The 14,235-nt window shown below is 44.1% G+C and overlaps 1 protein-coding gene across 1 annotated transcript in view; it reads right to left on the bottom strand.

The window, feature by feature from the left end:
* Positions 1–14,235, bottom strand: part of SLC15A2 (solute carrier family 15 member 2) — a 429,960-nt gene that overhangs the window by 174,021 nt on the left and 241,704 nt on the right. The window contains exon 14 of the mRNA XM_069224674.1: positions 10,727–10,815. Within this exon, the coding sequence (XP_069080775.1) occupies positions 10,727–10,815 (89 nt within the window). The remainder of the gene's footprint in view (positions 1–10,726; positions 10,816–14,235) is intronic.

A 14,235-nucleotide genomic window follows, 5' to 3' on the forward strand; every position in this document is an offset into this window, starting at 1 on the left:
TAAGACATTTCTAAATATACATTACCTTTAAACTTTCATTGTATGTTAATGGTTTTTATTCGTTAATAAAAATGTGTTTCAAATTGCAGTTTGGAGGGTCATGTATTGAAGTGCTGCAAAATGGAGTGTAGTAAAGTACAGTGAAGGAGAGAGTTGTAGAGTCTAATGTCATAGAGTGGAGGATTGAAAGTGAAATAGAGTGTAGTCGAATAGTGGAGTGACGTACTGTACAATGGAGTAAAATGTTTTACAGTGGAGTGGTGTGGTTTGTCGTATCATGGAGTGGACTATCATAGAGTGAGCCTGTTGCACAGAGTAGTGATGTGATGAACAGTAGAGCTGAGTGTTGTACAATGGAATGTCATTAACTGGAGTGTCATGTAAAGGGGTATGGTGAAGCACAGTGAAATTGTGTAGAGCGTCATAGAGTGCCACAGAGGTTAGCAGAGTGTTGTAGAGTGCAGTGGAATAGAATGGATCTCAGTGGAGTAGAGTGCAATATAGTTCAGTGTTGAGTGTAGTGTTGTGCAGAAGAATGGCAGAAAGTCTTGTACAGTGTAATGCTGTCATTATTTGTAAGAACACAGTGCATGGTTGAGTAGGAAATTATAGTTAGTGTTGTCTGGTTAGTAAACCTGAAAGTGTGCAACAAGGTCCACTTTTGATAATAATTTCACGGTGGTGGATACATTGTCAATGAAAGGTATAACTTTAACTTTAGAGTTTTTAAAGTTTATGTAGTTTAAACTTGGTTTGTGTAGTGAAAATACATATTCTGAGCTATAACTAAGTTTTAACATTTGTTTTTTTTATTGAATTTCAATGTTTTTAAATTCTTGTCACAAGTGGAGAGTTGGTATGCGGAATGTCATAAAGTACAGTGGAGTAGAGTGTTGTAAAGTCTATTATCACAGATCAAGTGGAGTAGGGTAGAATGTAGTAGCACATTGTAAGGTGTAGGAAAGTGTTATATAGTGTAGTGGCATGGTCTCTCAAATAGTGGAGTCAAGTATCATAGACTAGAGCAGGGAGTTGTACAGTGGAGTGGCATGTCGAACAGTAGAGTGCAGTGTTGTAGACTGTCATAGGCGGTCATTCTGACCCTGGCGGTTGAAAACCGCCAGGGCAGAGTGCCGCGGAAGCACCACCAACAGGCTGGCGGTGCTTCTGGGGCAATTCTGACCGCGGCGGTAAGGCCGCGGTCAGAAAAGGGAAACTGGCGGTTTCCCGCTGCCCCAGGGAATCCTCCACGGCGGCGCTGCAAGCAGCGCCGCCATGGGGATTCCGACCCCCTTCCCGTCATCCTGTTTCTGGCGGTTTTCACCGCCAGAAACAGGATGGCGGGAACGGGTGTTGTGGGGCCCCTGGGGGCCCCTGCAGTGCCCATGCCACTGGCATGGGCACTGCAGGGGCCCCCTAACAGGGCCCCATTGAGATTTTCAGTGTCTGCTTGGCAGACACTGAAAATCGCGACGGGTGCAACTGCACCCGTCGCACACCAGCAACTCCGCCGGCTCCATTCGGAGCCAGCATCCTCGTTGCTGGTGCTTTCCCGCTGGGCGGGCGGCCTTTTGGTGGTCGCCCGCCAGCCCAGCGGGAAAGTCAGAATGACCGCCGCTGTCTTTTGACCGCAGTACGGTCTTCTAGCGGTTCAGAATGACCCCCATAGAGTGGAGTAGAGTCTTTTTAGAGTGGAGTAGGGTGAAGGAGAGTGTCATAGAGTAGAGTATCAAAAAGTGGAGTTTCGCAGGTGGGGCCAGCCAACATGGCCGACCAGTCGTGAAGCCCGGAGGCTCCACGACCACCCACGCCGTCAGACCCCTTTCCCAGGTGTCTGGGGGGGAGCCGTTGGCTGGTGTGGCTCCCCGGACGATGTCATGAGTCTGGGGGAGCCGGTGGAGTGTGCCGCCTTTGTGGTGTTCTGCACCTGCGCCGGCGCCGGCAGTGCATTTCTCGGGCCCCAGACACTGGCGGGAGCCTGGAGGCCGGTACATCAGGGAGAGCCCCCGAGTGAGGTGAGGGGGCCCCCCTGGGTCTGGAGAAAGGAGGTGGCAGCGGTGATCCAGCAGAGGGGGCCGGAGGGCCCCTTTGCCATTTCGAGGTGGCCGTGCGAGGGAGGAGAGGCACGGCCGCTCCTGCAATGCCGAGTGCATCGAGCAGCCCCGGCGAGGAGCGTAGGCCGGGGACTGCAGAGTAAGGCTTTTTGGCTTGTTGGGCACCTCCCCCGACATGGAGGTCCGGAAGGTGCGAGGGTAGGTCCCTGGTGGCCCGTTTTTTTATTTTTTGGGGGCCTGCCTGACCTGGTTGCCTGACCTCAAGATGGCACCCGATGCCAGGCCTCGTAGAACTTTCCTAAGTAGGCTATACAGAGAGCAATTGTAGGAGGGTTGCTTCTCCTTTCCCTACATAGGGATCTGTTTTTTTTTGTCCACCAGAATTTTTACTGTGGGAATCATGTCCCAGTGAGCAGCAGCTGGGGGCCAGCAGCAGGAGTGGCACCTATTGTGAAAAAAAGAGCACCACAACATAATAGGTTCTCTAATTATTTTACGCCTGCCGGATCTGAGGTGCCCGAGACGCAGCGGTCAGGTGGCATGGCACTCACCAAGGAGGATCTTCTGACCTCCCTCCGCACCTTTAAGGCAGAACTGCGAGAGGAACTCACGGCCGATTTGAAGTTGGCGCTGGAGGCGCTCCAATCAGACGTTACAAGTCGCATGACCTCTCTTCAAGCAGATGTGGATTCAGTGGGGGCCGCACGTTAAACCTTGAAACTCAGGTCCAAGAGATAAAACAACAAGTAAGTCCTTTGGAAAAGGTCTCGCAGCTCAAATCACAACTCCAACTATCGATACTTAAATGTGAGAACTTGGAAAATCGTTCTCGAACAGATAAAATTAGAGTGTGGGGGCTGGAGGAGGGCAGTGAGGGTCTTGATCTGGAAGCGTTTGTGGTGGGTCTCTTCTCGCATCTCTTGGGCGATGATCATCCAGAAGTACAGATTGAAAGGGTACATAGGGTGGGGAGCCGCCCCACCTCTGGGAATAAGAGATTTTGGTGAAATGGAGCTCATTCAAGGTGAAAGAGCGCATACTTCAGAAGGTGAGGCGACAATACATGGTGTCCTTTTAAGGTGCTCAATCTGCGCTGTTCCAGGACATTGCCCCAGTTACACTATTCCGGCAGCAGTGATTCCGCCTAATCACGGATGAGTTGAATGCGCAAAATATTCGGTACAGATGGACATTTCCATTTGGGATTGCTTTTGAACTTAACAACAACCCGAACCACTTTGTGGAGTGTAGGGAGGCGGCGGCTGCGCTGGGCCTGCCGGAGATGAGTGTGGACAATGGCCTTGCTGGACAAAGGCAGTCGCAGAGTCGGGAGAAGTCTGTTGTGCCTCCCATTGGGGACCGTTGGAGGCTGCTGCGGAGGGGGAGGAAAGCCCTCAAGGAGTAGTATGTGAACTTATCTGCCGCCAGCTGGGGAAACCCCTGGGGGACGTAGGTGGAGACTTTTGACGGGGGTTATGTGGGGTTCCTCTTTCCAGGGGAGAGAGTGGAGGCTCTGGACGGACCGGCGGAATGCTGGCGGCTTGAATGCTTTCGGGACGGCTCTCTAACCATTCCTCCAGGGGCACCAAAGGAAGTCTCTACACCAGACACTATGGGCTTCTGTCAGGGGTCTGTCTGGGGGTGGAGGCGGATGAATACTCCCTCCAGATCATGATGACTACACAGAGTTTCTTGTTTCAATGTCGGAGACTTATAGTCCCTATGATATTATTTTTTGTGCTATCATTCTTGATGTGTGATTATTGCTTGTCCTTATTTCCCTGTCGGTGGACAGTTTGGGGGAGGTAGGGGACGGGATGGGATGTAGGGGGTGCACTGGGATTCCAGGGCAACACATTTCTTCAGAATTAATTATGGGCGAACGCTTCCTAGATGCCTCGGTATGATGTTACACTTTTTAGCATGGAATGTTAAGGGGTTGAATTCGCCTAACAAGCGGTCACAGCTGTGGAAATTCTTTGATGACCACCAATATGACATAGTGGCATTGCAGGAAACACATCTCAAGAAGGGTGACAGCCATAGACTACAGCACAAACACTACCCGCAGATATATACTGCATCTGCAACAACAAAGGACTGGGGGTAGCCTTTCTGTTTCATAGATCCATGCACTTTCAGCTTTCGGGGTGACATCTAGACAAGGAGGGCAGATTTTTGTTGGTTAAGGGATCCCTGGGCGGCCAGGTTTGTACGATAGCCACAATCTATGTGCCTAATAGTGGCAAAACACAGTTTCTATTGCACTTTCTGGATGTGTTGGGGGGCTTTGCGGGGGTGATAAACTGTTTTTGGGAGATTTCAACCTGATTTGGGATACCGCTCAGGACACGACACATCCTCAAAGACTGCTTACTAGTGTCTTTGCAAAATCCATTAAGATGGCATTTCACAGATTGGGGCTTCTTGACTCTTGGCGCATGTTTTACCCCACGTTAAAAGACTATACTTTTTTCTCCCACTCACACAGGTACTATTCCAGGATTGATTATATTTTCATAAGCAAGCCCCTTCGACAGCTCCTCCGAACGGCCACTATCCATCCGATAATCATCTTAAATCATGCGCCAGTTGAGGTGAGTTTGGAGTGGAACCTCCCGAAATCACGGAGGGAGCACTGGTATTTTCCATACGTGTTAACTAGAGACCCAACGACTCAAGACATGCTGAGGAGGGCTATCAGGGAGTTCTTTCAGAGTAATCAACCTGGGGACACCCCTCTCACTACTATTTGGGACACGTTCAAAGCTGTCATCCGGGGCACATGTATCTCTTTAGGGACATCACTCTATCGGTTAAAAGCTGAAGAGAGACTAGGCTTGGAGAATGCATTGCAGGAGACGGAACGGGTTCACAAGCTCTCTCCTACTTGGCAGAATCAGAGGAAGGTCACCTCCATAAAAGGCAAACTGCAGTCTATCCATATGAATAGGGCAAAGCTGGCATTGTTACGGCTCCAGAGGTCTTATTATGACAGGGGAACAAAATTGTCTCTCTCTGGCCAGGCAATTGCGGGTTAGGCAATCTAAGGGCTATATTGCGCAAGTGTGGGATGAATCTGGGGAGCATTATTCGGAAGAGGAGAAAGCGCGTGCTTTCAGAAATTTTTACACTCACTTGTATATCTCAGATAACCCGAGTGCTAGTGCCCAGGAGAGCTATTCACGCTATATTCAGCTTCCGCAGGTCTCCAGGGATACCAATGAGTTTTTAGAGGCCCCATTCACCTTAGACGAAGTACGGGAGGCCATCGACTACCTTCCTCTGCACAAAGCCCCGGGCCCTGATGGTTTCACTGCTCATTTTTACAGGACTTTTGGGGCTGAGCTTGTTTCCCACTTAGCTGCACTGTTCAATTTCATACGATCTGAGCACACTCTTTACCCTACTATGGGGGAAGCCCTGATCTTGCTTATTCCTAAGGAGGGGAAGGATCCTCAACTTTGTGCCTCCTATAGGCCCATTGCCCTGCTCAATCGTGATGCAAAGCTATACACCAAAATACTGGAAAGGAGACTTAAAGGGGTGTTGCCGGATTTGGTTCATCTGGATCAATCTGATTTTTATAAAAGGTCGGCAAACACATGATAACCTTAGAAGGGTCATACACCTGATGGAAAAGGTGGTGAAGAAGCAGGTCCTGGCTATGCTGTTAGCATTGGATGCTGAGAAAGCTTTCGACCTGGTGGAGTGGCCCTTCGTGGTGGCGACTCTCCGGCGCTTTGGGTTTGGGGAGCAGTTTATAGCTATGGTGATGAGCAACTACTCGGGCCCCAGGTCACGGATCTGTGTCAATGGGGTGATATCGGATATTTTTGACTTATCCAGGGGAACCAGACAGGGATGTCCTTCTTCCCTGCTGCTTTTTGCACTTAGTGTGGAGCCACTAGCGAATTTTTCATGGCATTCAATTTGGCTCCAATCAGCATAGGATTTCATCGTTTGCCGACATTCTGCTTTTTGTCACTCATCCACGCACGACCCTTTGGGCTGTTTTGGAGGAGTTGAGTCTCTTTGAGCAGGTAGAGACTTCAAAGTGAATAAGGGGAAGTCCTATATCCTTAATTTAATGGTCCCTTCCGCAGAGATGAGTGTGTTGGCCTCCACTTCTCCATTTGTCTTGGCCAAGAAAGACATTTTGTACTTGGGAGTACGGCTCACCCCTAGGGTGACTGACCTATTTAAGGCAAATTTTCCGCCCCTCCCTGGGACTTTGCAAGCTGATTTTAAGAGATGGTCAATACTTTGGCATTCTGGTTAGGCCGCATTAATACTATTAAGATGACGGCTCTCCTGCGGTTGTTATATTTATTTGGCAGAATGCAAGAGCCCGGCTCTCCAACAGATTGCTTACGAGCCCCAGAGACATGTGCGGGTTAGCCCTCCCAGACCCTCTTATATACTATAGAGTGGCACAGCTCTGGGTTATTGCAGAGTGGTCCCTTTGAGAATCAGATAAGCTGTGGTTGCACATGGATAGGGCAGTGACGGGCGGACATTGTGGGATGTGCTGTGAAAACCTAGGGGTGACCACCCAAAAAATGCTTACCTTAGTACTCCCACGGCTACTACTCTCAGGGTGTGGGACACGGTGACAAGAACCCTCAGACTTATGACCTTCCCCTCACCCTATACCCCAATCCATTATAACATGGCCTTCTCCCCGGGAGCTACGCCAGGACCCTTTGATAAGTGGAGAGAGGGGGGTTGTCTGACAATTGATGACCTTTTTCATGGGGACCAGGTACGCACCTTCGAAAATTGTTGTAGGGACTTCCATCTACCCATTTCTGAGCGCTTTCACAATAATCAATTACTCCATTGGGTTACTCAACCTCATATGAGAGCGGCAGCTGTTAGGGAGCTTCTTCCTATCGAGAGATTTGTTCAGCATGGGGTAGTATTTCCACACTATACAGATTATTGATATCAGCACAACACATTTACACTCCTGGTCATTTGGCGTTTTGGGAGCGGATGTTGGAATCTCCGGTGGAGGAGCGTCTCTGGTCCCGCCTGTTCCATGATATAGTCAAACATAACCACTCCATGGGCACTAGAGAAGCTCATTATAAACTTCTCTACAATTTGTATCTCTACCCGAAGAAGCTTAAACAACTCTTTCCTCAGGTCTCTGATAGGTGCTGGCAGGGATGTGGGATGTTGGGAGATTTTAGGCATAGCTAGTGGGACTGTCCCATTATTCGCCCATACTGGAATGAAATTCTTTCACATCTAAAAGAGATTCTGGGATATCCTATTCTGGCATCTCCGGCACATATTCTATTGGGCCTGCGCACTCCCGAATTGCAACATCAGACACAGGGTGATCGGTCTATCCTTTGGCTGGCATTGGGTGCAGCAAAGACGGTTCTAGCGCCATACTGGAAGAAAAAAGAACCACCCCCAATGGTGCTGTGGTACGCCAGACTGTGGTGTGGGCTCGCTATGGAGCACTCAGCTGATAAACTGGATAATTCTAGAAGGAGCTTTGACTATATTTGGGACCCCCTGGTGAGGTTCCTTTCTAGGGGGATACCGCTTACTGCCTGTAGCCCGCGTCTTAGGGCTTTACACCTTTTTCATGTATAAGGCTTAGTCCAGGTGGGAGACGCCAGGGAAGGAGAGGTGGGGTCGCGTCCAGGAGGCAAAGGAGCCCCTTGCCCTCTCGCGCTCCAGCCTCCAACTGTACATAATTCACTGTAGGAAATGGGACATAGAGTTTTTTTGTTAATATTATGGCTTTTTGTTTATTTTTTCTTCTCTCTATTGATAACTTTTCTTCTTGTTCCCTTTTTCTTTGGAAGTGCACATTCAGAAGTTAGCGAGGTGGTGCATACTCCGGGGGTGGGGGGGATTTTTAGAGCTATGTTTGATTGGTAACTCTGCCTCTGTTGACTATTGATTGGGGGGTAACGCATTTGGCTTTTTGCCGGAGCATATGTGTGGTCTGAATTGTCTCTTTCACTGTTTCTTAAATGATAAATGTCAATAAAAAGAGTTTCACAAAAGAAAAGTGGAGTGTCGTAGAGTTCAGTGTCGGAGAGTGGAGGGCTGTGTCATATTGTGGAGTGGTATATCATAGAGAGAAGTTCATTGGTGTGTCGTTGACTGTCAAACAGTGTAGTACTGCAGTGTAGAGTGGATGGGCATAGAGTGGAGAAAAGTGGCACCGAGTGTAGTACAGTATTGTAGAGTGAAATTGCATATAGTGGAGTATAGTGCCAGACAGTGGAGCAGGGTATAGTGCAGGCCACTAGAATTATGCGATTTTGTGGCCACTGCAACTTTCCCATAATTATTGAATAAATGCAATTGCCACTTAATCCATCATCTGGTGTATAATCTGCAGATTATAACAAAATAATTTTTTTTCTAGCTCAAAGTTACTAAAAACGGAGTAACATGTTGCTGCGCAGTGGAAGGCCATTTGAAAAGGTTCACTTATTGATTATTGCTATCTGCTGGTGTTAAAATTAAGTGCAATCAATGCCTAGAAGTGTAAAAATGACAAAATAACAAAGTAATACTGCCATAAAATGTGTCAGATTACGCTGTATAATTTCCCTTTACTTGCTGCATAATTTACTCAACCCTGTTGTATAATATGGCCCTCCCCTGTTGCATAATTCAAGTTGCCCTGAGTATAGTACTGTGGCATAGAGCTGGATTAGGTGTTATAGAGTGGAGTATAGTGGACCGGAGTACACTGGAGTGGGATAGTGTAGAGTGGATTAAAGTGTCATAGAGTGGAGTGACGTGTCATAGATCATAGGGGGAAGAGTGCAGTAGAGTAGAGTAGCATACAGTCAAGTAAAGTGTCATAAATTGGTGTACCATGTTGTACCATAGTGTAGTGGCGTGATGTACAGTATTGGAAAGTGCTGTGGACTACAGTAGAGTAGAGCAGCCTACAATCTAGTTGATTTTTGTAGAGTGGAATGTTGTACAGTACAGTGTTTTAGAGTGTGGTAGAATAGTTTGGCATACAGTGTTACAGAGTACAATGGCATTGAGTGGCGTAGAGTAGTATGACATACTGTGGAGTGGTGGAGTAGAGTTGAGTACTGTGTCACAGTGACGTGGGGTGCAATGGCATACAAAGAGTTGCACACAGTGTCATATAGTGGACCAGAGTAGAGTAGAGTGGAGAAGAGTATTGTATAGTGGCATACAGTATATTACAGTGTTCTATAGTGGAGTTGAACGAAGTGAGATCTGTTCCACCGCGTTCTTGTCGAAGAATAAATTCAAATGGCAGTTTGGACAATTTTGCCATGATATTGACACTGGTTTGATCTGTACGGACGAGCCTCGACACATTTGGTATGAAGAATATTGGCATTGGTTTTAAATGAATACACCCTTGCGCTGAAACATTTGACTGGGATAAGCCTGGTAATCAGATGACTACACCCTTAGGAGACCGAAACAGTCAGACCGGGTTGAAATGTTGATTAACCCTACTGCTTGGTTCTTATGTGTAATTTAACTTCAAGAGATTCCACAATGCCATATGCAAACCTTGTTATGAATTTTATCAATCAATGCTATAACAATTTGGAATAGTACAGTGTCTATTATCTATGTTCTTTGTGGATATATCACCTTAGGAGCACTGTGTAGTCTGCATTATGATCACGAATTTCGTTGATTGTTACACTTTATTGGAGTCAAAACTTTACAAGATGCAAACTATGCCAATCCCATGTTTTAATTTCTTTGTAATTAATTTGGTCCCATGAATAAATCAGAGTAGATACCTACCCTGTCCCTCGTGGGCAGATAGGGTTATCTGTGTTAATAAAACACTCTTGATGACAGTAGAGCAAGAGAGATCATTAAATTTTGTCTTATCCTTACTGTTTTCTGATGTGAACTTTAAATCACACACCAGAGATCTTGATCATGCTTGCCAGATATGAGGCAGTAGACTGCCTGTAGACACTTACTTAATATTTAAGATTCACAAAATATGACAGAGTATATGTTAAATCTGTGACAATCATATATTTCCAGGTGTACTTGCAAATCTCATTTTCAAATTCCTCTGGGTTGTCCACGGGTAAACAATCCACAGATTTAAGTTCAAGCAACATTTTTCTTGGTTTCCTAATTTGGACCATATGTATTCAAGTGGAGAAATCCATTTTCCTATTGAATTACAGGTGTGTTTGGGGTACTTTCATATATGAATTACAAATCAGCTCTAGTTTCTTTTGCAAAAACGTAATTGCACAATTATGGTGCAAAGGCAAATAAAATGTTTCTGAATGAACACACATCTTCAACTTTGCCTGTACCAAAGCTCCTTAGTTTCCCATGTTTAAACCTGTGGCATTTATCCACACTTTTTTCTCTGCAGTATTTCTAACTAGTTCGGTTTATTCTATTATGATATTATAAAAATTAGTGCTTCAATTGCTAGAATGTGAAGAACAAAACCTGGGCTAGTTGAGCTATTCTCACATGGACCTGGGAAGCCTCAGAGCAATAAGAGCAATAAGATGTTCAACCATTTCCAATTGAACCTGCCCTCATAAAATCTACTTTTTTGCCACTTCCTTTACCTCTTGCTCCTAATGATATCAGTACAATAAAATTGAGGAAGATTGGGCACAAACACTTCCAAATGTTATAAATATACTCACTTTAAATTGATTTTGCACATCTTAACAAGTGGATAGATACCAAGGTCAAAAACGGGGATGAGTATCAGAATAAGGAGAGGATTCAGAGTCTGCAAACCAGAAAATAAGATCATATTAGGAGAAAAAAGAACACACACTCCCTTCATAAACTAAAGATACTAGATGAGGTCTTTGAAATTAAACACAAAGGACAGTGAGTGGAGCCTTCCCTCAGTTTAATATGTATCTCTAGAAGTAGAGGCAAATTTGAATGTGATGTAAAAATTTAATGTGGGAGCAACAAAATCTAAAATTATTAAACTGTATGATGCCAATGAAACCGAGATATCTACTGGAAAATATGTAAACAAAATAGTTATTTTCCTAAACTACAGTAAACCTAAAGATTGGGTGGAAACTCGCCATACATTGGAGCAAATAAAAGCATTCTTGCTCAAGTTATCAAACAATAGCTTTTTGAGCATTTTGTGTGTGTTACATTTCGTGCCAAGCTACTGTTTATGAGTGAATGTAAAAATTATCAGAATAAGATTTCCAATCTGCAATGGCAGTTTATAAATTACCTATGTTTGCTGTTTTTGACAAAATAACATACGGTTTGCAGGTACATCTTATCTTAGTTTGTTTTTTAAAACGACGCCAGTCCAGTCAACACTCATTAAACCAAGTAGCATAGCAAGCACTCCCAGCATGAGTAAAACCATTCACTTCCTTAATCAACCAACAGACCGTATGGCTGAGTTTCCTCTGCTTGTGTTGGCTCACATACCTGTACACATATTGTTAGCAAAACAGTGTTATTGTTTCTAATGAAAAAGATATCCTAACATTATGTCAGCACTAAAGAAACACACTTATTAGGGCAACACTAACATTCAATTTGAAATCTCTATGCCAATAAATGTAGAGTTATATAAAGTTAAAATTCTTATAGGATGGTAGGATGGGAGCAGACTCCCAGTTCTGAGGACTTAGGAAACCTCTGGTACTGACCCACTCTTCTTGCATACACAGACTGGAGGGAATCAGGGCCCTATTAACAGATTAGAGCTGGCAAGCTCCATTGCCTTCCCACCCACATCCATTATCATAGAAAAGCCCCGTTAAAATTGGTTGACAAAATGCCAACTTATTCCAACATAGCATTGTTTTTCATGAGTCTCTGGCAAAGGCAGAGGTTAGGATCATACTATCAGTTTAGCGGTATCCTGCTAGCGCAGGTGCTTTAATAAAAACTTGTTAATGAGTGATTATGTATTTTGAATAATAAGTTGATGTAGAAAATGAAATAACGTAGAAAATATAATGAAAGCATTTGAAAATGTGACCTCGAAGAATGGCCAGCAATCTTAACGATGTGTACTAATCAATGATTAATTCTTATGAAATATTGAATACGTATTAAACTGATGCAGTAATATGTCATGTTGAGGGTTATAAAGTATGCTTTTGCTTTATTAATTGAGGGCCTTAACTTAGCGAGTATCTTGGCCTATTTTGCCAGGCCTCAATGTAGAAGCTGTATTTCTTAGTGTTTCATAGAAATGCTGACCAAGTGAATTAAACTGTGAAATGTCTAATGTATTGTTAAAATGTGCTCATAACGGAAGCTTTTTGTGAGAACCTACTACTAGGAGATAGTGTTCTTGCTAATCTAACATTTTATGTGAAACGTGTGTGAGACTGACTTTCCCAGGACAAGAACAATGAAGATACTGACCGCATTAGAAGCTGCAACAATATTGTTACTTGACAAGCTGGATGATGAGAACATCGCAAGACAAACCAATCAACAATATGAGAACGGAGAAATATTAGAATTCGCAGGTTCTGTATAATAGTTTTATTGGACAGAGTGTGAACATACGATTAGCTGACCAGTAGGAAATTAGGGGATAGTTTAGGTGACTTTGGTATAACAACTCCGCAGAGGGAGAAGAGAGAGACTATTCATTCCAACATTCTGGCTCATTGGGCTCATATTTTCCTGAGAGCCTTACTGATCGACTGATTCTGCTTTGCTGAACCATTCCGAGAATAAGTATAATTCTGAAATGTGATTATTATGCATATTTGCTTTTTCTTTCTAGGTACCAACTGTGCTGTTTTGATAGAACCATAGTTAGATGATTTTTCCAAATCTGTGTTACTAAATTTCTTTGCATGAAGCCCAACATGCTGATGCTAATCTGACGTTAGTTAAGGATCCTCACAGATGACTGTCGATAATAGGGACTAATGTTTGACAAATTTCTCTGCTGAATTCTATGTATGTTATAACCTTGTTCCAGTTGACTTTGCTATTGATTGCACCATAACTTTAGAATGTGTTGTAGTTCAAGCTTTGATTATATTGTGTTTCTTCTGCTGCTTTGGACAACCAGTGTTGTTTCTGTATGTGTTTCATTTGAGATTGAGATTAATCTGCATGACCTCAGCATTGTTAATATAGGGAAATAAACATTGTAAACTTTTGCCAAAGGTGTGGTTATTCATGACTGAAAGGTCATGGTGCATGGCAATTTCTGACTCCATTGATTATTGATGTTATTGATTCCTAATGAGTGTTGATTATCGTGAATTGATTATTGATTATGTACTGGAGCTATGGTAAGAACTTCTTAATTGCAAGTCAAAAGGTTCATCAACCTATTCCCCTTGTAAGTTTACTTATTAAGGTCAGACGCGCTAATTCCCCACTTGATTTCCCATCTTTTAATTGGTGTCTGGGAGTCAGATTTTGGTGGGAGTAAGATACTGCCTCCAACAAAACATTAAAATAGGGGCCAGAGTGACTTAACAAGATTTCATATAGATGACAGAAACGTGATATCTCACACTGTTACAAAACAAAGTATGTAAAGTGCTTGATGTGTAGTATTGCAATAGATCCCGCATTCTGAGCCTGCTTACTGAGTAAATTGTGAATTTGCTGGCACAGTTTCCAATATTGAAAAGGGGTATGGCATCTAGTATAAAATCACATTAAATTTGAAGGGGCCACCACGTGCAGAGAAAAGCACTTTCCTCTTAACCCAGTTCTGGATCTCTGCTGATCATAACATATTAGAATGTTCCTTTGTTTCATGATTCAGAAGACCCCTTAAACTCCAGGGTTTTCAGAATACTCTATTCCGTAGGGGCACCCTGTGCAAGTCCACCTTATACTGCTTCAACCCTAAACCACTAAAATGCAAGTTCTATTTGTTCAGTGGAAAACTCCTTGCCCAAGAGGGGCAGAGTGGATCTGAATGACTGCTACATATCCTCCCTTGACTGAAATGCAAACTAATGTAGCAACCCTAATAATTACACCTAGTATGCAGGGACATCATAAGTATTTGGGGGACCCTGGGCCAAATGTATTTAGTGGTCCACTATTAGGAACAGCTATGAATGTATGATCCAATTTCAGTTCTTTTATATGAATGTTGCATGAAACATAAACCCAACATTTCTCTACAAAAAGGCTATAGTAAGCTCTCACACATCATTAACAATAAAAATAA

This window comes from Pleurodeles waltl, chromosome 3_1 (genome assembly GCF_031143425.1).
Source record: "Pleurodeles waltl isolate 20211129_DDA chromosome 3_1, aPleWal1.hap1.20221129, whole genome shotgun sequence".
NCBI lineage: Eukaryota > Metazoa > Chordata > Amphibia > Caudata > Salamandridae > Pleurodeles > Pleurodeles waltl.